The sequence below is a fragment of the Typopeltis vanoorti genome, chromosome 6, assembly GCF_054136105.1.
Source record: "Typopeltis vanoorti isolate ZY-2024b chromosome 6, IOZ_Tvanoo_1.0, whole genome shotgun sequence".
NCBI classification, from domain to species: Eukaryota; Metazoa; Arthropoda; class Arachnida; order Uropygi; family Thelyphonidae; genus Typopeltis; species Typopeltis vanoorti.
The window spans coordinates 106,898,070-106,922,307 of record NC_143554.1 but is presented as its reverse complement, the minus strand read 5'-3'; the positions used below and the strand labels follow the sequence as shown (position 1 = coordinate 106,922,307).

Below are 24,238 nucleotides of genomic sequence, written 5' to 3'. Positions count from 1 at the left end.
TTAGCAGTTTTTCAAAGTAATTACTCCATACTTCAAGGATATCTTTTTCTCCTGTTTTCATTTCACCTTTATCATCTCTAATTCCTTTTACAGCACTCTTTCCTCCATTCCTAAGCTTCTTCAACAACCTCCAGAATATTTTGCCACCTTCTTGATATTTATTTTCTATATTCTTGCCAAAGTCCTCCCATGACTTTTGTTTAGCAAGTTTTACACACTGTTTAGCTTTCTTACATTTTTATCTGTATTCTGTAAGAGTAAAAGCTGACTTATTTGCCAGGAACTTTTGATATGCTTTCTTCTTTTCCTTCACTGCCTCTTTAACTTCCTGTGTCCACCAGGGAGTTCTGAATTTTTTATCCTTGCACACAACCTCACCACATGCTTCTCTGGAAGAATCAATCAATGTTTTCTTCAGAGTTTGCCACTGAATCTCCAAGGTTTGATTCCTGTTCTCAAACTCTTTCATTTTCTTTTCAATAATATTTCTGTATTTTAGTCTACAGTTCACATCTGAGAGCTGCTCAACTTTTATTCGCTTTAAAACTTTCTTACATGTTATTCTTTTCAATATGAAATTCAATTTTATCCTGCTCAAGACTAAATAGTGATCACTTCCAATTTAAAATCCTCTGTACACTCTGGTGTCCTGCACCAAGGAGAAAACATCACTATCAACAATAACATAGTCAATGAGACTTTTCTTATTCCTAGCCTCTTCTCTCCATGTGAATTTGTGCACATTTTTATGTTGGAACATGGTGTTAGTAATAACCAGTCCATGTCCTGAGCAGAAATCCAACAGATATTTGCCATTATTATTAGCTTTGCTCTTTTCTCCAAATTTTTCCAAAGTATTTTTGTATGTCTGACAATCATTTCCTACTCTGCTATTTATATCCCCAACAAGGGCCAACTTTTCCTTTTTCATTGTGTCAGTTGCTTTTTCTAAAGCCTCAAAAAATTCCTCCACTTCTACCTTTCTAGAACCTTCTGTGGGACCATAGGCACAAATAAGTCTCATTGTCCAGTTCCCCATTCTCATATTTGCCCACATTACTCTACTTGAGACTGACTGCCATTCAAGAAGATTAGCCTCGTATTTTGTGTTGAATACTATGGCTACTCCTTCTTTTCCTTGATTGTCATTGCCTGAATATAACATTTTGTATTTATTGCTCAGAAAGATCTCACCAGTTTTGGTCTTTTTTGTTTCAGTCACACCTATTATGTCGATCTGGTACTTATCTAATTCCTCAGCTAGCTCCATTTCTTTGCCATTCAGGCTATTTCATTTTTTTCCATCTTTTAGTTAAACTTTGCAGCCCACAAACTTTTGGTTTATCCTTATAGAGAACACTCCATTCACCAGTTGCCATTTTAGTCAGTTGCCTCTGAATCCTCTCCACTACCTTTACTTCCATCCCCAACTAAATTTGTGCATAATAGTTCAGATGTAGTCATAACAAAGCCTTATAAAGAAGGATAATGTGATCCTTTGAGTTATTTTACCACTTCTGTAATATTTCCTCTGAATTTCGGTGCTATGCCCTTCATTACTTCTAAATCCCTAGCCTTATCAGTTTCTTGGAGTGCCGTTCTGTCTGTATGTAAGTACACAGCCTGTAAATCTTTCATCTTGAAGGACACAACTTTAACAGTTTAATACATTGAGATGGCAGCCATTATCCTCTATCCCATCTACTAGTCTAAGTAGATGAAATACTAAATAACTAGTCTTACTTCCTTCCAGGGCTATTTAGACTCAAAATTTATGCTCCAAACCTATATCCCTTGTCATACTAATCTGATAAATCATAACAAAGAAAAATTAATCTGATAAGTCATAACAAAGAAAAATTAATCTGATAAGTCATAACAAAGCCTTATAAAGAAGGATAATGTGATCCTTTGAGTTATTTTACCACTTCTGTAATATTTCCTCTGAATTTCGGTGCTATGCCCTTCATTACTTCTAAATCCCTAGCCTTATCAGTTTCTTGGAGTGCCGTTCTGTCTGTATGTAAGTACACAGCCTGTAAATCTTTCATCTTGAAGGACACAACTTTAACAGTTTAATACATTGAGATGGCAGCCATTATCCTCTATCCCATCTACTAGTCTAAGTAGATGAAATACTAAATAACTAGTCTTACTTCCTTCCAGGGCTATTTAGACTCAAAATTTATGCTCCAAACCTATATCCCTTGTCATACTAATCTGATATTTATACAACAGTATGGAATTTTTAATTATCCTTTTTTTTATTTTTAAAAAAGGCAAATTAAAGATAACCATCACACTATTATCGCATTGTCCTTATCTCAATTTCCTTAAACACAATGGAGAAAGGCATCAGCAGCCAACTACCAGTTAGACATCATCAATATGGATTCGATCACTCTTGCTACAACAGATCCCCCTAGCCAACTTGACTCACTTTTGACCAGACATGGAAAGGTTTAGAGAAAATTTTATGGTCATTTGTGATGTTTCATTGGCATTTAATTAAGTCTGGCATGGAAGCTTCTTTTCCAAGCTATTATATTATCTGCTGTCTGTCCTTTATTGTGAGATACCTCCATACCCTTTTGTTGGAAAGACCTAGGTTCAAATTCTATGTAAGATGTGAAGAACTTTTATAAAGGTTTGTCAGTTGAAAGTGAAAATTTTTCATCCCTCAAAACAGATAACACGCTGGTCTTAATAGTCTTGGTTGTTTCTGCCACATTTTCAAAATATTACATCATATCCCTTTGTGATTGGATCACTAGCTTCCTCCCTGGTTGTTTATTGATAAATGGTTTCCTCTTTTCAGATGTTGTTATCATTGCTGGGGTGTCCAAAGTATCTGTGCTTTCATCAGTGCTTTTTTTTTTTTATCCTGTATATTAATGCCTTTTTCTCACTAACCTTGTACATATCCATAGTTTTCTGCTGTTGATAGTATCGATTCCACTTCTTCATTCAGTAAATGTAATTATTATTCTGTATTAGTGGAATTACTTCCTTCAATAATTCTAGTTTTAGAGGTCTTTCATAGCCAATGTCCTTAATGCCTATCTTTTCACTATTCTATAATGGGATGAAGATAGCATTGAATTTCATTTCTCATTCTCTTCTCATTTTCCTTTTACCCTCCTTTACCTTGCTGTGTCAAGGGTCTATTAATCGTCGGACCTCAAACCAATCACAGGATAAGGTGGTCAGCCCTATGCCCGGGTGTATCCTATGTCCGTAATGTTGAATTCTCAATGCCGGTTTGTGTGCTTTGTGTGATGAAAAACCCCAGGATAAACTGGAATTTTATTTCTATCTTCATCAAAACCACAACATGTAGTCTCATTACACAGAATATCTATTAAAAGATTGATAAGATGGGCTGAATAGTATTGGAACATCTTTTATGCAGTTTACACCTCTTCATTATATGACTTCCATATGTTCACTCTTGAACTAAAGGCTTAAAGAATGCCATTTCTAGTTAGATAGTGTGGTAGGAGACACATAATTGGTTTATCCATCAGCATAAGAAATTCTTTCAGTAAAGCATTAACTACATAGTAAATCATTGCAGTACATGTCTTAATTTCTGCAGTGTGACTTTAACGCAAATACGGTAGATTCTCGACTATCCGGAGCCCGGATTTTATCATGGAGAATTATAATAATACAGTAATTCTCCTTGATAAAACGAGGAATGTGTACTGTAATTTACTTTGCCAAGGCGTTGCAAGCGGGCATCTGCTACAATCCTCCTACGTGCTGTGTGCATAACACAAGTTGAGACATGCAAAGTGCGGATTTCTCTGCTTCGTCAGTTGTGTATCGGATGTCTACAAGTGTGGAATACGTTTGCCACTGTTCCTGGTTACGTCAGTAAATTGTTGTTTGGTGTGCTTCGTTGTTTTTTTATTAAAGATTATGAAATGGGTGACAAACGAAAAAAGGTTGTAGTGACTATGAAGGAGAAATTACGCGCTATAAAGTGACTAGACTCTGGGGTAACGGCAAAAACTATTGCTTTGGAGGTAGGAGTGGGGAAAAGTACAGTTGGAGACTGGAAGAAAAATCGAGCAGAAATTGAAAAGTGGTGTGCTGCCCAAGCTAGTGGAAGTGGAATGAAAGAAAAACGATGCTGAAAGGTAAGCATAAAGAAGTTGAGGAAGCTTTATTTTTGTGGTATGAACACTTAAGAGGAAAAGGCTTGCCTGTTACTGGGCCGATATTGCAGGAAAAAGCATTGCAATTTAAGCGACAAATACATGTAGAAGGAGAAAATTCAAAATTTAATGGCAGTGATGGATGATTAGATCAGTGAAAAAAATGATTCAGTATTCGTCAGATTACCATAAGTGGGGAGGCTTTATCCACTGATAAAGAGGCTTTACCTTTGTTCAAAGGCTATCTTTTTAAGCTTATTGAAAAGGAGGGAATTTCTGGGGAGCAGTTGTACAACTCCGATGAGACCAGTTTAAATTATAAGATGCTCCCTACAAAAACGCTTGCATCAAAAAAAGAAGCTGCTGCCATCTTGGCTTGCAGTAATGCAACCACAAGCTTATTCTTATTAATAGGAAAATCAAAGAAACCTAAAGGTTTTAAAAAACTGAAAAATCAGGAATCAGTACCCCTATATCACACACATCAAAAGAAAGCATGGATGAATTCAGAAATCTTTAAAACCTGGTTCCAAAATGAATTCATACCGACTGTAGAAAAACATTTGAAAGACAACAATTTGCCGAGAAAAGCTGTGCTACTTCTTGACAATGCACCTTTGCATCCCGCCAATGATGAACTCACAAATGGAGACATCAAAGCTTTATTTTTACCACCCAATGTGACTGCTGTTTATCAGCTGATGGACCAGGGCATCCTTGAAATGCTAAAGAAAAAGTATCGTCGTTGTCTTCTCAGTTCGTTGATATCAGCGGTTGATAATAATGAAGACTGCATAACCACTCTGAAAAAGATTGACTAGCTAGATGTCATAAGGTGGTTGGCCGAAGCACGGGAAGAGATTCGAAAGATATCACTTGTAAAGTCTTGGAAAATTCTTTCGGACCATGAAGGTGGACATTTCGACCTTGAACCCATATGTGAAACCAAAGTGGAAGATGAAAATGATAAACTTGTTTCATTGCTCAAAAATGTACCGAGCTGTGATGATATCAATGCAGAGGACGTTACAGAATGGATGTCAAACCACGAAGTTGATGAAATAACTGACAACGATATTGTGGAAATGGTGACACGGGGAAAACAAGAAGAGGAGGCATCCTTAGATGACAGGAAAAATCTCATCCCACATTCGGAAGGGTTCAAGACAATTGAGGTAGTGCTGCAGTACATTAGTGAGCAGGAAGAAGCGACGCCAGCTGATATCATCTGCTTGCGTAAGTGGAGGGACGTTGCATCGCGGAAGAGGGCTAAAAGGGTGAAGCAGTCATCTATCAAGGACTTTTTCAAAAAATAAAAACTGTAAGTTTGACGCTTTCATCTTAGGCCTACCTTTTCACATTTGTGTGAAAAGGTAGGCCTAGAACTCCGGCCTGCCCTTCCGCCACATTAGGCCGAATAGTCGAGAGTCTACTGTACTGAACTCTCCCATTTTGGTTTTTACAGAATGAGCATTGTAGAATTGTTTGTAAGTAATCAATAAATCAGTTGAATGCCCATTTTTTGTAAATTTGATCTTGCAATAAAAATATATAATAAATGAATAAATATTCAATTAAGTAGTTTTATATTTGTTCAGCAGAGCTCAAATACAGCTATCACTGTATGGTCTGAGGGAATAGTATTTTTTAGTAAAATATTTGCTGTAGTAAATTATGTTTGAATAACATTGATTGGTGTTGATAGGACTTGGATTGAGACTTTTTTTTTTTTATTTCTATTTCTTATTTTCTATTCCTATATAGTGAATTTGACTGTCTAAATAAAACTTTTTATTAATTTCTGCTTTAATTTCTACACTCCAGGGAGTAGTCGGTTCCATATTTATTAAAGCAAATATCCGTTGGTGCAAGTACAGAAAGGAATCTAAATTAGGACAGTATCCTATATCAGAAGTAAGTTATATGTGTATTCTTGTAAATGTTTTTTTTTTCCTTCTTCTCCAAATTGATATTTGAGAGTATAGCAATATTTTTACACTGTTTGGAAACAGAAATAGTTCCACTCTGGTGTGTGAATCTGAATTTTTTACTTATGCAGGCATACCTTGATCATATATTAGGTTCAAGACCACCATTGTATAATGAATTTTGCCTCATACTGCTTTCTTTTTTTTTTTTAACTTGTAAATACATGTAATGGTTTAACATTTTTAAGTAGTGATATATGTGTGTAAATGATGTAAATAAATAATTTCTGTTATGTCACCTGACATAATGTTTTATTTAGTTATATGCAAACAAAAAATTTTGAATTATTTTCACCAAAGAAAAAGTTATTCTGAATAGCTTGGCTTAAGGGAACAAGTTTGGCTATCCATTTACACTAAATATTTTTTGATTTTGATAATAAGATTGTCATGTTTGTGGGCCACATTTGTTTTCACTTCACATAGAACTTTATTTTTTAACAACTGTAATAACAGTGGTGCAAGGTAAATTTAGTCTCTGGCCTACCTCAGTATTCAGTACACCATCATTGCTAAATTTAATAATTTTAATCTTAGCATGTAATGTAATAAATAGGTTTACGCACCTTCTTGTCTCTGGTGGCAAAAGTACCCTTACTGTAAATTTTACCTGCCATTATTAATAAAATAATGGCTACAAACAGTTTATAATTCACAGCAAAACAACAAAACAGAGAGAAGTAGTGAGCAACAATGAATTATAATTTCTGCACTTCTTTTAAACTGCTGTTATCTGCTCTCCTAAAGACCAACTCCATTATCTCTTGGTTTCAGATTGATTCAAAGTTCTTCCTAGTTTTTACTAGCTTATTGTAATGTAGAAAAACTGGAAGATCTGCCAACATCCATCTGGAGCAGCCACCATAATTATGTGACTAACTAGCAGACCATGCCTTAGACATCCTGCACAGAATCAAATAGGGTAAAAAATACTGTGCATTCATCACAATAAATTCAAATATGCAAGCCTTTTTTGTAATTAGTAATGGATCTAAAAAAAATAAAAACCTCAGTAAATTTGTGTGAGACTTTTCCAAGGTATGAAAAACAAGAGTTCTTAGATCTCCCATCCAACAGCCAAGGCTGCCTACCAGCACCCATAGAGGATGACCCTAGGGTATACAATTTTTAGTGAAAATGGTGCCTTCACCCATTTCTGGATTCAAATCATCTGATATCATTAGCAACACCCCCACTCTCCCTACTCGTCTCCTACCTTGTCTGCTCTTCCTAAAAATACCGTACCCTTCACACTCAATACCATTTAGTATATCTGCTTCTGAGAGCCCAGGACTCATTACTGCTGGTAATTTGAAGCTACAATGTACTCACTAAAGCAACAAATTCAACTCCTTTTCCCCTTATACCCCTGGCATTTGTGAACAGACATAACAAGTTACTCCATGCTTTTTTTTGTATCCTCTTCTCTGTAATCTATATGGACAGTTGCACAACTTTGAAATTGTTGATCAGATCTAATATTTTACTTACACAGACATCCTTACAAAACAAGGATGTCTGTGTAAGTTGCATGTTCATCCCAGCTGGATGAACATGCCAACCATCTTATCATCACAATCATCAAGCATATTTATATAATTAATATAGTTGTATAACTTAGTCATTCTTACAGACAGATTCTTGCCCCATCATTATCTAGTTTCTCTGAATCTCCATATTACTAATATCAAATGCGTGCAAGTGCAGGCCATCCCTCTTATGTTATTATTATTATTTTACGGCATCTCAATGGAGTCTGGAGACTCATCAGGGGAGATCCAAATTTATCATTTTATACACAAATCATGTCTTACTTCTCTTTGATTCATTCACTGTCAGGGAACTCACAACCAATTTTGGCAATCTATTGCACTCACTCACTTACCACTCTCCATGCAAAAAATCTGTTCTGCACATCCCTCTAACCACACTTTTACACAGCTTCCACAAAATGATTCATAGTTCTCTGACTGTTCATCATAATATTGAAAAATTTTACTTGCATTTTTATAAAACCCCTTTAATATCTTAAAAGTTTCTATTATGTCCCCTCTTTCTGATTATCGACTAAACTTTGTAACAAATCTTCAACCTATTCTCATAGGGAGTATTCCACAGACCTGTCACCATCTTGGTCAATCGACTCTGAATCCTCTCCACGACTTCTAGGTCCCCAAGAAACTCAGCTGATGAAATCTGTGCACATTAATCGAGATGTGGCCGAATCATAGCCTTACAAAGAGGAATAATAACTTTGTTATCTTTACTTTGGTGTGTTTTTTCAGCATTCAAGTAATCCTCTGAGCTATTTTACCAACTTTTGCAATATTCCTTCTGACTTCAACTCTTTGTCCACCATTATCTCCGAGTCCCTAGCCTCATCAATTTTGTGCAATCAATATGATACACCATATGTAACCTTTTCAACCTGAAGTGCATAACCTTACATTTTGCAACATTAAATTGACAATCATTATCCTTTGCCCACAATATCAATTTATTTAAATAATCTTGCTGGATATCTACATCACCTTTATCAACTATTGCTCTTCCTAGTTTTGTATCATCAACATCATCATCATCAAATTCCTGCCATGTAACCTCAAGGGGGTGTACAGGATATGATAGTACTACATGAAAAAGATTGCATCATTATTAATTTCCTATCTACAATTTTCCTCCAAATCAGTCTGTTACTTGTCAAGACTCCAACATTATCAGATCTTATATTTCTGTCATCTAAAGCACTTTGTACTGTATCGATCCACCTATATCTTGGTCTACCTCTGGGTCGTTTTGCTGCCAACCTGGCAGAGAACACTTGTTTTGCTAATCTTTCCTCGCCCATTCTGTTTAGGTGACCATACCACCTGAGATTAGCTCTGCTAACACATTCCTGGATGCTGACAATGTCAAGTTCTTTCCTAATATCCTCGTTTTTAATATGATATTGCCATTGATGCCATCTGTTCACGCCTCTAATCTTTCTCAGGACTCTCATATCTGTGGCCTCTAGTCTTTGGTCAAGTGTTTTACTTCTGACCCAGCTCTCAGATCCATAAGTTAAAACTGGTTTGAACACTGTCTTGTATACAGCTAATTTAATGTTCCGACTAATTTCTCTCTTATTCCATATGAATTTATTCAATTGACTTCCCACCATACCAGCTTTGCTGATTCTGTTGTCTATTTCTATATTTAATTTACCATCTTCAGTAAAACTCATGCCTAAATAGCTGAAATGTTTTACTTGTTCCACAGGTTCTCCATTCACAACACAGTTGACATTTTCAATGATTCTGCCTATTTTCATTGTCTTTGTCTTTTTATTGCTGACCTTCATACCATATCTATTACAACAGCTATTCAATTTAGTCAGAGAATCTTGCAGACTTATAGCGGATTTATTTAGAAGTATAACATCATCTGCATAAAGCAGAGCGCTGACATTAACATCTCCAATTTTGATATCAGGTTTAATACCACTTTCCTTCATAATGTGATCCATATAGATAATGAATAACAGAGGGAATAATGTACATCCTTGTCTCACACCAGATTTAACATTAAACCATCTTCCAATACTTCCTTCAATTCTAACTGCTGACTTACAACTCAAATAAAGACTAACTATTGCTTGATATAATGCCTCATTCACACCGTATAACCTCACCGTATTGAATAGCTTCTGTCTTGGCACCTTGTCATATGCCTTTTCCAGATCAACAAAACTTAAATACAGATCTTTGTTATATTCCCATGCTTTCAGAACTATTTGTTGTAAAGTGAAGATCTGATCCTGACAGCCTCTATTTGGCCTGAATCCAGCTTGTTCTTCACCAAGCTTTTCTTCCACAATTCTTCTCAACCGTTTCTCAAGTATACTTGCATAGATCTTGCATAGGGAAATACCTCTGTAATTCTCACATTCAGTTTTATTTCCCTTTATATATATATATGGGTACTATGAGAGCTCTACTCCAATCATCGGGAATTCGTCCCTCTGTCCAGGCTTTCTGAACTATGCAGTGCAGACACTGTAAGACTTTTATACCACCATACTTCAGCATTTCTGGTCGAATATCATCTACTCCTGCTGCCTTTCCACATTTCAAGCCTTTGATGGCTTTTTCTACTTCAAGTATGGATATATATTCCTGACTGCATGCCTGGTCAGTGTATTTTATCACTGTGCTGTCATCACTGCTTGTTTCATTTAGCAATTTTTCGAAGTAATTACTCCATACTTCAAGGATATCTTTTTCTCCTGTTTTCATGTCACCTTTATCATCTCTAACTCTTTTTACAGCACTCTTTCCTATATTCTTAAGCTTCTTCAACAACCTCCAGAATATTTTGCCACCTTCTTGATATTTATTTTCTATATTCTTGCCAAAGTCCTCCCATGCCTCTCGTTTAGCTAGTTTTACCCACTGTTTAGCTTTCTTACATTTTTATCTGTATTCTGTAAGAGTAAAAGCTGACTTATTTGCCAGGAACTTTTGATATGCTTTCTTCTTTTCCTTCACTGCCTCTTTTACTTCCTGTGTCCACCAGGGAGTTCTGATTTTTTTTTATCCTTGCACCACATGCCTCTCTGGCTGAATCAATCAGGGTTTTCTTCAGAGTTTGCCAGAGAATCTCCAAGGTTTGATTCCTGTTCTCAAAGTCATTCATTTTCTTTTCAATAATCTTTCTGTATTTTAGTCTACAGTTCACATCTGAGAGCTGCTCAACTTTTATTCGCTTTAAAACTTTCTTACATGTTATTCTTTTCAATATGAAATTCAATTTTATCCTGCTCAAGACTAAATAGTGATCACTTCCAATTTCAAATCCTCTGTACATTCTGGTGTCCTGCACCAGGGAGAAAACATCACTATCAACAATAACATATTCAATGAGACTTTTCTTATTCCTAGCCTCTTCTCTCCATGTGAATTTGTGCACATTTTTATGTTGGAACATGGTGTTAGTAATAACCAGTCCATGTCCTGAGCAGAAATCCAACAGATATTTGCCATTATTATTAGCTTTGCTCTTTTCTCCAAATTTTCCCAATATATTTTTGTATGTCTCACAATCATTTCCTACTCTGCTATTTAGATCCCCAACAAGGACTAACTTTTCCTTTTTCATTGTGTCAGTTGCTTTTTCTAAAGCGTCAAAAAATTCCTCCACTTCTACCTTAGTAGAACCTTCTGAGGGACCATAGGCACAAATAAGTCTCATTGTCCAGTTCCCCATTCTCATATTTGCCCACATTACTCTACTTGAGACTGCCTGCCATTCAAGAAGATTAGCCTCGTATTTTGTGTTGAATACTATTGCTACTCCTTCTTTTCCTTGATTGTCATTGCCTGAATATAACATTTTGTATTTATTGCTCAGAAAGATCTCACCAGTTTTGGTCTTTTTTGTTTCAGTCACCTCTATTATGTCGATCTGGTACTTATCTAATTCCTCAGCTAGCTCCATTTCTTTGCCATTCAGGCTTCTTACATTGATAGTACCGATCTGTGGTGATGTTGAGTTGGGGTTTGTTTTCAGATTTGTTCCAGTAGCTGACTTTTCGTTGTTCGCCCTGGTTCCCTGGCGAAAACAATGGGGGCCTTGTTTAACCGGGTGACGCCCAGCCGGCATGAAATTTTGTCATGTTGTACCATCATTTTTTATTTTGGTTTAACCAATGAGAATACAATTTGGTCGGCTAAATCCGAAATTGCCAGCCCATCCTCGTTCATTCAGTATCAAAGTAGATACCCATCAGGGTGCACCATGAGAAGGTGAGGATTGGACATTAGGTCAGAAGCCCTGGTCGGTTCTCCGCATTCCTTTAAAGGCTATGTGGAGGTCTCCTCTCAGTTATACAGCTTCGACTCTTAAGCATCCCTTTTGAAAACTTAACAGTCAGAATAAATTAATAGAGAATTCTGGAAAGCATTCTTAGCAAGGTGAATCCTTTGAATGAAAAAAGAAACTACAAAAAAAAAAAGTGAATAGTAAATAAAATGAGATATTGAAGACATTCAATTTCAACATTTGAAGAAAATCAAAATGGAAAGTTTCGTCTTCTTCTCGAAACAAATGATAGAATTAGAGATATCTGATGAAATGAAGAGACTAGTTGGATACATTATTTATAAAAAAAAAAGAAAAAAAAATCAGCTAATGCCTTTTTATTCCCATATAGGGAGTAGGCAAGGCCGTTTAGCCCTATCTAACTTTTTGGAGACTGGGTGTGCAGTTCAATCTCCACTGGCAGCCAATCAGAGATAGTGACCCAAGGCTATCACTAATTAAGCGGCACGCAGTGAAGAAAGACGGATCAACAAGTGCCGCCATCTTGTGGTCCCTAACACAATGTATTTTAATGTCTGAAATTATGTGGGTTCTACTGTCGATTTTCTTGAATTTACGGGATGAAAAACCTGAGTTTCTGGGAGGAAAAAACCGCTTGCCTGTGCAGAGCTCGACTAGCTCGGGAACTGGTCAAAAAAAAGGCTTAGGAAAATTTCCTCTAGTCGCTGATTAGATTTGAAAGCAAGTCTTCCTTTGTGCGATCAAGTACCATGATGTGCAAACGCCACATCCACTGAGCTACACAGGCTTCGACATTATACATTATTTATTATTATTATTATTACATGAGCACCTCAATGGAGTCCTAAGACTCATCGTGGGAACTATCAACCCAGTACTATTGTACCCCTTCTTGAAACCTTTAACAGACAAAACACTTACAAGCGTCTCAGGCAAACCTTTCCATTCATTCACTACCACTCTCCAAATAAAAAATCTAGTTCTCGTGCCTTTGTTAACCACACTCTTAGTCAACTTCCAGTGATGACCCCTTGTTCTGCTCATTCTAGCCAAATGCTGAAACATTTCCCCCACATCATTCCTGTAAAATCCTTTAAGCAATTTAAATGTTTCTATCATTTTTTTTTTCCCATCATCCAACTTTTTCAACACAAATCATCAGTCTATCCTCATAGAGGGCATTCCACTGATCACTCACCATCTTGATCACTTGCCTCTGGATCCTCTCCACCATGTCCTCATCCTCCCAAAACCCAGGTGAACTGACCTTTAATAAACACTCAAATTTGGTAGCCATCTTTTTAATGCACTTCACAAAAACAAAAGTAGCAATATGCATTTAATTGCACTTTTTTTTTTTTTGCAAACATGTTTAATTAAACATGTTTCTAAGTATTTCTTTTAGGATTTTAGAATAATCAAGGTTTCCTGAAAAAATTGTTTGCAAACCATGATTTTGTTAAATAAATTCAATATTGTATTAATTTTATTTCCGATGCTTATTGTCACTGTATTTATTGCTATTATTAATTATTTTGTTTTTATAAATAAAATCAATGCTGTATTAATTTTTATTTTTAGGTTCTTGGTATCACATTAATTACTGCTATTATTAATTATCACAATATATTTACAAGAATGAATACAAGTGATCTGATTAAGTTACTCTTTAGTCAGTGTGGAGTTGCTGATGTTTCTCCGTTGTGGTATGTTGTTTTATTATAGTTTTTAATAAGCAATTATTTTTATTCTATTTTATTTTAAGAAATTTCTCTTAACCCCTTTTAAATGCTGTTCATTATATTATGTTTTCACTATATGTTTTTCATATAATTTTCCTCTTCAACTGCTATCAAACTAATCACATAATAACTTACTGATTATCCCTGTTCAGGAATTAGATTTGAATAGTTAAACTGAATAGGAACTAATGCTTAAAAAAAGTCTGTCTATCAGAGGTGTTGAATGATGTGTTTCCCTTCTGGGTGTCATAAACATAAAATTTTACCCAGTAGGAGTTTTTGTACTGGGTAAAATTCATATATCATACCTAATGTTGCTTGAGTTTAACTGACCTTGTGAAAATAATGTGTATCATGATTCAGTTATAATATACATGTAGTCCCCAACTTATGTAAATTCGGATTTATGAAAATTATCCTGAAAAGACCATGAAGAACACTTTGAATTATAAAAATTTTTCTTGTCAACTTGCTGCATGTATGTCACTCATGCCATGTAGCATGCACCTTCCTTGCTATTGAACATGGATGTGCTATGTATTTGTATTCATACTACATTTCCATAATATTTAGTGTTTGTGATTGTTGGAGTAGAACAGACATGGAAAAAGTAACCTCATGAGTAATTGAACCAAAATCAATCTGATGAAAATTATTATTATTAAGAGATACCTCCTTTGATGAATGACTCATCAAAGGAGGCTACCTATCCTCACAGCTGTCAGGATGGTATAAGAGAAAAATCTCTCATATCATTCTATGAGAGAAAAATCTAGCTCTCATCCCCTTCTTCACTGTATTCATTCTTAACTTTCGCTTTCATTCTCTCCCCTCCACCATAAAACAAAAAGTCCCATCTATGATGACCCTTTTCAGAAGTTTAAGTCTCAATCATTTATTACCCCTCTTTCTCCTGTTTGCTAGTGTCTGCAGTTTCAAATTTATCTGTGAAATACAAATTAGGAAGACTGACAGAATTATGAATTCTCAATTGGTCTTCATAATTTGTATTCCACAAACCAGATATTATCTTTAACACTCTCCTTTGCACTCTCTTAACTGTATCGTCATCACCATGGAAACCCGGAGGCCAGACTTGCACACAGTAGTCCAAGTCAGGTAGTATCAAGGCCAAATAAAGAGACAGAATGACTTCCTTATACGCTAAGATTTGTTTTAGCATTGCAATTATCCTCTGAGTTGTATTTGCACTCTTTGCTGTATGGTCCCTTCAACTTCCTATCTATTAAAACTCCAAGATCCTTAATCTCATCAGTTTCTTCTACACATACTGGCCACTAAATTAGAAACTTTTATATAATACTTTTCTTCATGAATACACGGTGATCAGAATAAATCATGAAAATTATGGAAACAACTACCACATTACAGTAAAACTTCAGTTTAATATAGACCAAAATAAACACTCGACGTTTCCACATTCACATTAAGGTCATCGTCTGGAGTATACACATATATACAAAGAAACAAGCTGCACTACAATCTACATGGTATGCTAAAGTTACTGATCAACCATTAAAACTATTGGCCTAACCTCTGGTGGGAAAAAAAAAAAAAAAAAAAAACTTCCTACATCAAAGCTTAGAGTTCTGTTATTATTATTATTAGCTATTAGGTTACAAAATTAAATTAAACTGGAGAGCAACAAGTTTACACAAAAAAATAACTTATATAAGTATACATATAAATTACAACAAACCAGTATATGGATGGTGGCCAGTAAAACCTGAAAAATTGCTCAGCGTCCTAAAGTCAGGGTTTGCTGAAAAACTAAATGGGCTGAATGTGTACCTTACAAATTCTTGCGATTTTTATGCCACCATTATTGTTAAGATTAGGGTAGTTAATCAAAAGTTCACAGGCTTCTTTAAATTTCTGTTCATACCAGGTTTTTGTATGATGTAAAGAACAAATACTTTTCCAATTAATTTGGTGTGGGGTGTTAAGAGCATGATCTGAGGGGCCTACTTCACCAAAATTGTTAAATGTAATGAGTCGTTTATGTTCTTTTTTTTATGGGTAGGGACTGTACGTCCAGTATCCCCAATATAAGGTAAGTTACAGATACAATAAACTCCATGGTGTGCCAATGGGGGGGGGGGGGGGGATCCTTAGAGGAGTTGAATATCTTTTTTAATTTTAAAGGTAGTTTAAAAGTGGTACTAAGATTATAATGGTGTAGAATTCTATTAATTTTTTCTGATAACCCTTTAATGTATGGGATAGCTATGGTTTTACTGTAATCTATATTATTTTTTGATGAAGTTTTATGAAGAACTTCATTAATAGTATTTGTTCTATATCCATTATTTATAAATGTATTGCTAATAATTTGTAATTCTTGTGTATTGTTATATATAAACTTATACGTTGGTTACACATGACTTTAAATTTTTCAGGAAATGACAATGTATACTGAAATGTTAATTAAAATACTTTAATCAATACTTTCCAATATTTCAGCAATGTTACATTGCCATCTTCTGGGAACATGGCAATGTAACATTGCTGGGAACAATGATATGTGCAAACAAGCCCCCTAACAATGAGCAAATGAGGCTGAAGAAGACAACTACCCTTGGTCCTGGAGTCCTGAAGGTGCCCCCTAGTGGGCTAAATTAAGCTCTAGGACCAATGTCAATTGTCTTCTTCAGCCTCATTTGCTTGTTGCTAGCTGCATGCACATATCATTGTTTTATGTGCCCAGAAGATGGTAATGTAACATTGCCGAAATATTGGAAGGTATTGATTAAAGTATTTTAATTAATATTTTAGTATACATTGTCATTTCCTGAAAAATTTAAAGTCATAATTCTTGTTTAAGAGCTTGTTCATTAGAGCAAATGTTTATAAATACCCTCAAAAACAAATTGTTTTTGAGGGTATTAATGACTTCAAGTTTTTGCAAAGAGTGGTGATGAGTTAGCATGTATATATTGGCTGGTATGTGTAAGCTTGTGGTAAACAGTGAAGAATAGGTCACACGTCTGTGATAAACAGTGAAGAATAGGTCACTGGTCACACGTCTTCACTCAGGAAGATATGTATCTAGGAAAGGAAGCGAGTTCTGATTTTCAATTTCATTAGTAAATTGTATGCACTCATGTTGTTTATTCAGGTGGCTAAGGAGTGTGTTGAAAGTTTGGCGGCTGTGTGGCCAGATAATGAAAGCATCATCAGCATATCTTAGCCACAGTGTAGGCTTTAAATGACTATTAAATTATTTAAGGAATTCACAACGTATACTGGAATATTAATTAAAAGAAACTCTAATAAATACTTCCTATATTTCGGCAACATCACATTGCCGTCTTCATGGAACATACAAATATGACACATGCACGCAGGCACTACAAAAATCAAAATAGGCAGAAGATAAGAAACTATTGTTGTTCTTAAAGTCCTAATGGTGCCCCCTAGCGGGCTATGGGTTGTCTTGGCAGTTGGGTTGATTTTCTCATGATGTAAGTCTCCCAAATTTGGGACAGTCTCATGCACCCAAATTTGTTGAGGTTTGGAATGTTTTTAGAGCTGAGGCAGATTCTATGAATAATCTTTCATACTTATGGTTTTGGCTTTCTTCCAACGTATTCTGTGGCAGGTATCCAGAGCATGGTCCAACATATTCTGTGGGGGTATCCAGAGCATGGTCTGCATGTTCTTGCAGACCATGCTCTGGATACCCCCACAGAATACATTGGAAGAAAGCCAAAGTAATACACCGCAGCAAGTTTAAGTATGAAAGATTATTCATAGAATCTGCCTCAGCTTTAAATCATGAGAACATCAGCCCAACGGCCAAGGCAACCCAATATAGCCCACTAGGGGGCACCATTACTTTAGGAACAACAATAGTTTCTTATTTTCTGCCTCATTTGTTTTTTGTAGTGCCTGCATGCACGTGTCATATTTGTATGTTCCCATGAAGATGGCAATGTGACGTTGCCAAAATATAGGAAGTATTTATTAAAGTTTCTTTTAATTAATATTCCAGTACATGTTGTGAATTCTTTAAATAATTTAATGGTGATGTGTTGCCAATGTATAAGCCCTTTCTACAAGAATGTAGGTTTTAAAGTAAAGGAATCTAGAGCACATTGCTCAAAAGCTTCCATATAAAAATTAGCAATATACAGTTGGGTCTCTTTTTATGCGGTAGATACGTTCAACAGAAAACCACATATAAAAAATCGCACAAAAAAGACCTGACTTGCATTGAAAAATTAGGGATACGTTCCATAATTTTCTAAAACAGCATAAAACTGAAGCAATGAATTAAAATAAACCTAAAATTGCATAAAAAATTTATAAAAATTCAGGAAAATAAGAATGCCTAAATTTGTTTTAAAGCTTTATTCATTTAATTTATTGAAAAGTAACATTTTTTTTTTTCCATTTTTTCATCAGAATTATTGTCGCTATTAGACAATATTCAGCAACATTTGCGAACTGGTGCGAAATCACTTTCATCAGCAGAATAGATAGTCAGCACATCAGATCTCTATGGTAAAGCTAATGGTTCTTCACAAACAGAATTAGCTTCACCCTTATTCTGTGCTGATTTTTTTTTCTTCTGACAATGTAATCAGTGATTAAACTTTGTGATGATGATTTTACTAATTTTTTATACAGCTCGCTATATCCAGAAATACAGGTCTTCAGCTCATGTTGGAATTTAAAGGCTCGTTCAGAATTTGTCATTAACAAGAAAATGAATTTCCAATTTATTGCACAGTTCAAGACCTTCTCGAATTATATTTACACTAAGGGGACAGGTTTTTCTGGCTCTTCGACGATATCTAAAGTTAATCGATATCCAATAATATCATCGTCACTTAAGGCATTATCCACAAGCAATTCATCTACATCATTCTGGCTAAAGTATCAAAACCTTCTCAACCAATTTCATGTGCCAAAGTAATGATTTCAGCTGATAATGTAGAAGTTTGAATGGTTGCACTGTTTGCAACACATCCAGGCCAGGCATTTAAAGTTTGCGGTCTTATTTCAGCAATAGCAGATGCAACATGATTTAAGCAGTCCAAAATAGAAATTTTTTTTCCAAATGTCAGTTACTGTTAATGATTCATTTTCTAGTTTATTCAGTATAAATTGAAAAGTGTGCTTAACATAATATTTTTTAAAAAGTAGCAATTATGCCTTGATCTAATGGCTGAATAATGCTTGTTGTATTGTATGGAAAAACACTACTTGCACATTTGGATGTTCTAAATACGGATGACTTGGTGCATTGTCAACAATTAATAAAATTTTAAAATCGTGAGCGTTTTGCTTCATATATGTTTCCACTGCTGATACAAAGAAATTATTCAATCATTCAGTAAATACAGCAGTTGTTACCCAGGCCTTTGTATTAGCCATCCAACATACCAGTAGCTGTTTTAGATCTTTGCCTTTTAGAGCACATGGTCTTAGAGATTGATTTACTAGGAGGGGGGTTCAACATTCAATCCCCTGATGTTGCTACAAAGTAACAAAGTTACTCGATGTTTGCTTGCTTTTTTATCAGACTTTGCGATGTAAGTTCGACTAGGCATTTTCTTCTAAAATAATCCTGGTTCGTCAGCGTTAAACACTTGATCAGGACAATATCCACTATCAGCAATAATTTTGGCTAACTTCTATTGAAAATTTTTGGCTACTTCCTCATCTTCTGCTGAAACCTCGCCTGTAATCTTCACGTTGTGAAGTGAATTCCTTTTGAAAAACTCAGTTAGCAATCCTTTGCTAACCAAAAATTCTTTATCAGCCTGGGAAGCAGAAGTAGGTGGTTCCAATTGCTTCATCTGTTCATAAAACTGAAGAGCTTTTTGTTTAATTAAATAACCACTTATAGGAATCCTTCTTTGAGTTAATTCCTCAATCCAAATTACGAGCACTCGTTCCGTTTTTTCTAATAAAGCATCTCTTGAGTACGATGATAATTTGGAACTTAGTTTTGTGCCAGAAATGACAGATTTTCTTATTGCAACTTCATTCTTTTTAATTGCTCTTATAGTAGAGTCACCTAAATTAAAATGTTTACCAATCACCGTAGATTCCCCTCCTTTTGCTAAGCGTTCTAAAATTGCAATTTTCATTTCCAAAGAAATTGTTTTTCTTTGGTAATTTTTTTCTCCATTGGTCCAAATTAAATCTTTAAAATAAAAATTAACAAAATTTGGACTTACGATAATGAAAAGACAAACACTTACTCACATGCAAAATTAAACTTCACGAACACTCACTGCTTACGCGTTACTCACGTTACGCCAGAATGTGCTGCAACACACTGTTCATTATGTACAATGGTACATAAGTTTTGAAGTTATGTACCACATAACTTCAAAACCGCATAAAAAGAGACCCGAGTGTATAACATAGAAAGAGGCAATTCGCAGATACATTCACCAACAATCCCACCACCCCTCCTCGCAACAATATGGAGTCATTAAGACACTACACAATAGGGCTAAACTTATCTGTTCAAATGACAATGCCCTAACCACAGAACTAAACCACATTCTCAACACTTTCTCAGCCTCCCCCCCCCAAAAAAAAATTCAAAAAAAAACATTGAAACCAGTAAACCACAATCCCCCCCACACACACACAACAAGGATTACTCTAAATCCATCACCATACCCTATATCCGAGGCACCTCGGAAAAAATTACAAAAATCCTAAAAAGCATGACTTAACTTCTTGTTACAGACCATATAAAAAATTGGCATCCCTTATCTGCTCTACTAAAGACACCCCCCCCAGACCTACCTGGCGTATACCAGGTCCCTTGCAGCTGTAAGCTGTCCTACTTTGGCCAAACAGGCAGGACAGCAAATATCAGAATTTCAGAACACAAGGACCACATCCGGTTTCACCAATACAGCCACTCTGGTCTTGCTGACCATGTGCTGGATACCTGCCATAGAATACGGTGGAAGAAAGCCACGATAGTACACCATAGTAAATACAAATATGAAAGACCTTTCATGGAATCAGCTTCAGCCCTAAGAAGCAATTTAAACCTCAACAAATTTGGCTGCATGAGACTGCCTAAAATTTAGGAAACCTACATCAGAAGACCTTCAGCTCAATCGCCCAAGAATACCAACATTGTCCGCTAGGGGGGGGGGGCACCATCAGGATTTTGGAGAAATAATAGCTTCCTGCTTTTTCCTCACTTACTGTTTGTTGTGCCTGTGCGCACGTGTCTTGTCCTTAAGTTCCTTGAAAATGGCAACGTGATGTTGCCGAAATATTGAAGTATATTAAAATTTATTTTAATGTGTATCCTAGTTATCATCAAGATGATGATGATAAAATTTATTTTAATGTATATCCTAGTTTACGTTGTAATTTCCTTAAATTATTTAGTAAAAAATGCATAACCCACGTCTAAGCCTTTCCACGAGAATAGAAAGAGGCATAAAGTCTCTTCCAAATAATATAGCTGATAAAATTCTTTTAGAAACCATGAATGTTTTGAAAAAAAAAAAAAAAAACCATATGTAACAATCTTACAAAAACAGAACAAGCAGCAATCAACTCAGTAAAATCTAATCAAGATCAAGATATAATTATAACAAAATAGGACAAAGGTAATGCCATGGTCTTTTTTGAGAGATCAACTTACATTCATCAGATGAATCAACTAGTCTCCAATAACAGCACCTATCAACTTGTGAACTATAATCGACTAACAGGATAAAGTAGAAAAAAACTGTGAAATTACTTAAATCTGTCACTTCTTGGCCATCAGATACTGTTAAAAAAAGTAATACCTATTACCTCATTATGACTGTTCTCCCAGAATATATGGTGTTCTCAAGGTACACAAACATAACGTTTCATATCTGCCGATAGTTGAGGGAATAGACAGCCCTAATTATCATCTACCCAAGAAATTAGCATCAACACTCAAGGAGTTGGTAGGGCATTCCCCCCCCCCCCCTTCCTATATAAAGAACACACAACACTTCATAAACAAAATTAAAAACATAACACTTGTCGAAGATGATTTATTAGTCACTTTTGATGTTTCTGCCCTTTTCACAATCCAATCAGTGACACAATTCTTCTTCTACAGAACAAATTTCTGCCCGACAATACGGCTCTCTTTGTCTATGTACTGTGTTCCAGTTACTTCATTTGGCAAGATAATTTTTACCTACAAAAAGGAGATATGGCCATGAGCTCACCACTATCCTCCCCCAAATTGCAAACTTTTATATGGAAGCTTTTGAGCAACGTGCTCTAGATTCCTTTACTTTAAAATCTACAGTATGGCTTAGATATGTTGATGATGTTTTCGTTATCTGGCCACACAGCCGCACAAATGTTAAACACATTCCTTTACAAACAACACGTTTGTAAAGGAATGTGTTATATTGTAAATTGTACAAACCTGTACAAACAACATGAGTGCATACGTTTTACTATTGAAATTGAAAATTGGAACTCACTTCCTTTCCTGGATACATCACACATCTTCCCTCAGGCAGTCTATTCTTCACTGTTTACCACAAGCCTACACATACCAGCCAATATATACAATGCTAACTCATATCACAACTCTTCGTAAAAACTTGAAGACATTAACACCCTCAAAAACAAAGCCTATAACAATTTGCTCTAATGAATAAGCTTTTAAATAAGAATTACAAATTATTAGCAATACATTTATAAATAATAGCTATAACAAAAATACTAGTAATAAAGTTCTTCATAAAACTTCATCAAAAAATAATATAGATTACAGTAAAACCATAGCTATCCCATACATTAAAGGGTTATCAGCTTGCCTGATTGGCCCAGTGGTTAGCGTATTTGCTCTACAGCCCAAAAGGCTGTAGATTCGAATCCCGCCATTGGCATAGATGTTTGTGATTGTCTCCAAAAATACTAGAGGTGGTGGTGGTAGATGGCACTGGTGTAGATGAGCAGTTGCGAAGATGGAAGGTAGTTGCAGTTGGTGGAGTGGTGGAGACAGAGTTGTAGAATAGGTGTCCTCCCTCAATGAGTCTTTGAACTCCCAAGAGGTGTTATGTAATAATAATAATAATAAATTCTACACCATTATAATCTTAACACCACTTTTAAAATTAAAAAAACATATTCAACTCCTCTAAGGATTCTTCCCCCCCATTGGTACACACCCTGGAGTTTATTGCATCTGTTGCACCTGTAACTTACATTATATTGGGGATACTGGATGTACAGTCTCTACCCATAAAAAAGAACATAAATGACACATTACATTTAACAATTTTGGTCAAGAAGGCCTCAGATCATGCTCTTAACACCCTACACGAAATTAATTGGAAAAGTATTTGTTCTTTACATCATACAAAAACCTGGTATGAACAGAAATTTAAAGAAGCCTGTGAACTTTTGATTAACTACCCTAATCTTAACAATAATGGTGGCATAAAAATCGCAAGAATTTGTAAGGCACACGTTCAGCCCACTTAGTTTTCCAGCAAACCCTGACTTTAGGACTCTAAGCAATTTTTCAGGTTTTATTGGCCACCATCCATACTGGTTTGTTGTAATTTATATGTATACTTATATAAGTTATTTTTTTGTGTGAACTTGTTGCTCTCCAGCTTAATTAATTTTGTAACCTAATAGATAATAATAATAACAGAACTCTAGCTTTGATGTAGGAAGTTTTTTTTTTTCTTTTCACCAGAGGTCAGGCCAATAGTTTTAACAGTTGATCAGTAACTTTAGCATACTATGTAGATTGTAGTGCAACTTGTTTCTTTGTATATATGTGTATACTCCAGATGATGACCTTAATGTGAATGTCGAAACATCAATTTTCACATTAAGGTCATTAGATATTCAACTAAAGTTTTACTCTAATGCGGTAGTTGTTTCCATAGTTTCATGATTTATTTAATACTGTGTTTGACCTCCTTTAACCCGAATTACAGCACATGTGCAGTTTGTCATAGATTCAACAATGTGCTGGATACAGAATCAGTGGTTTCTGTATAAGCATGCAATTTTCAATACCAATCTTCAATTTCCTGTGCATAGTTCAGTGGGATATGAGTCAGAAACAGCCTTCATTAAATGATTTGGTCAATTGCTGCACACAGGAAGTTCTGTTTGTCCATGCCTTCTGAGTTGACAGCAATGTTATTCTTTACAGGCTGTCTTAGAACCCTAGTTATGCCTCTTAGACAAGCAATGTAGGTTATTTTTCCACTGATTAAGCATTAGGGATACCTCACCTTTTAAGAAACCAGTAAGCTCTGCTTTTATCAAACTCTGAAAGATCATTTGTTTTTTCCATTGTGATCAGCACTATTTATGATTACTAACCAGCTACATTCTTAAATAGTTACGTAGAACACGTGATGCACATGGCCAAGCATTTTGCATATGCTCTGCCTAAGTGATGTTTACATCTCTGTTTAAAGTTTTCCAATTCATTGGCCACTATGTGTAGCATAATGCCACCAATATAATATGACATTGGATATCTAAT

At 35.4% G+C, this 24,238-nt stretch overlaps 1 protein-coding gene across 3 annotated transcripts in view; it reads left to right on the top strand.

Annotated features, from left to right (window-relative positions):
• The window catches only part of LOC150105778 (H(+)/Cl(-) exchange transporter 4-like), a 425,804-nt gene that overhangs the window by 264,481 nt on the left and 137,085 nt on the right, over window positions 1-24,238 (top strand). For all 3 annotated transcript variants that reach the window (XM_090394346.1, XM_090394347.1, XM_090394345.1), the window contains 2 exons: window positions 5,988-6,077; window positions 13,556-13,680. In XM_090394346.1, coding sequence (XP_090250472.1) covers window positions 5,988-6,077; window positions 13,556-13,680 — 215 coding nt within the window. The remainder of the gene's footprint in view (window positions 1-5,987; window positions 6,078-13,555; window positions 13,681-24,238) is intronic.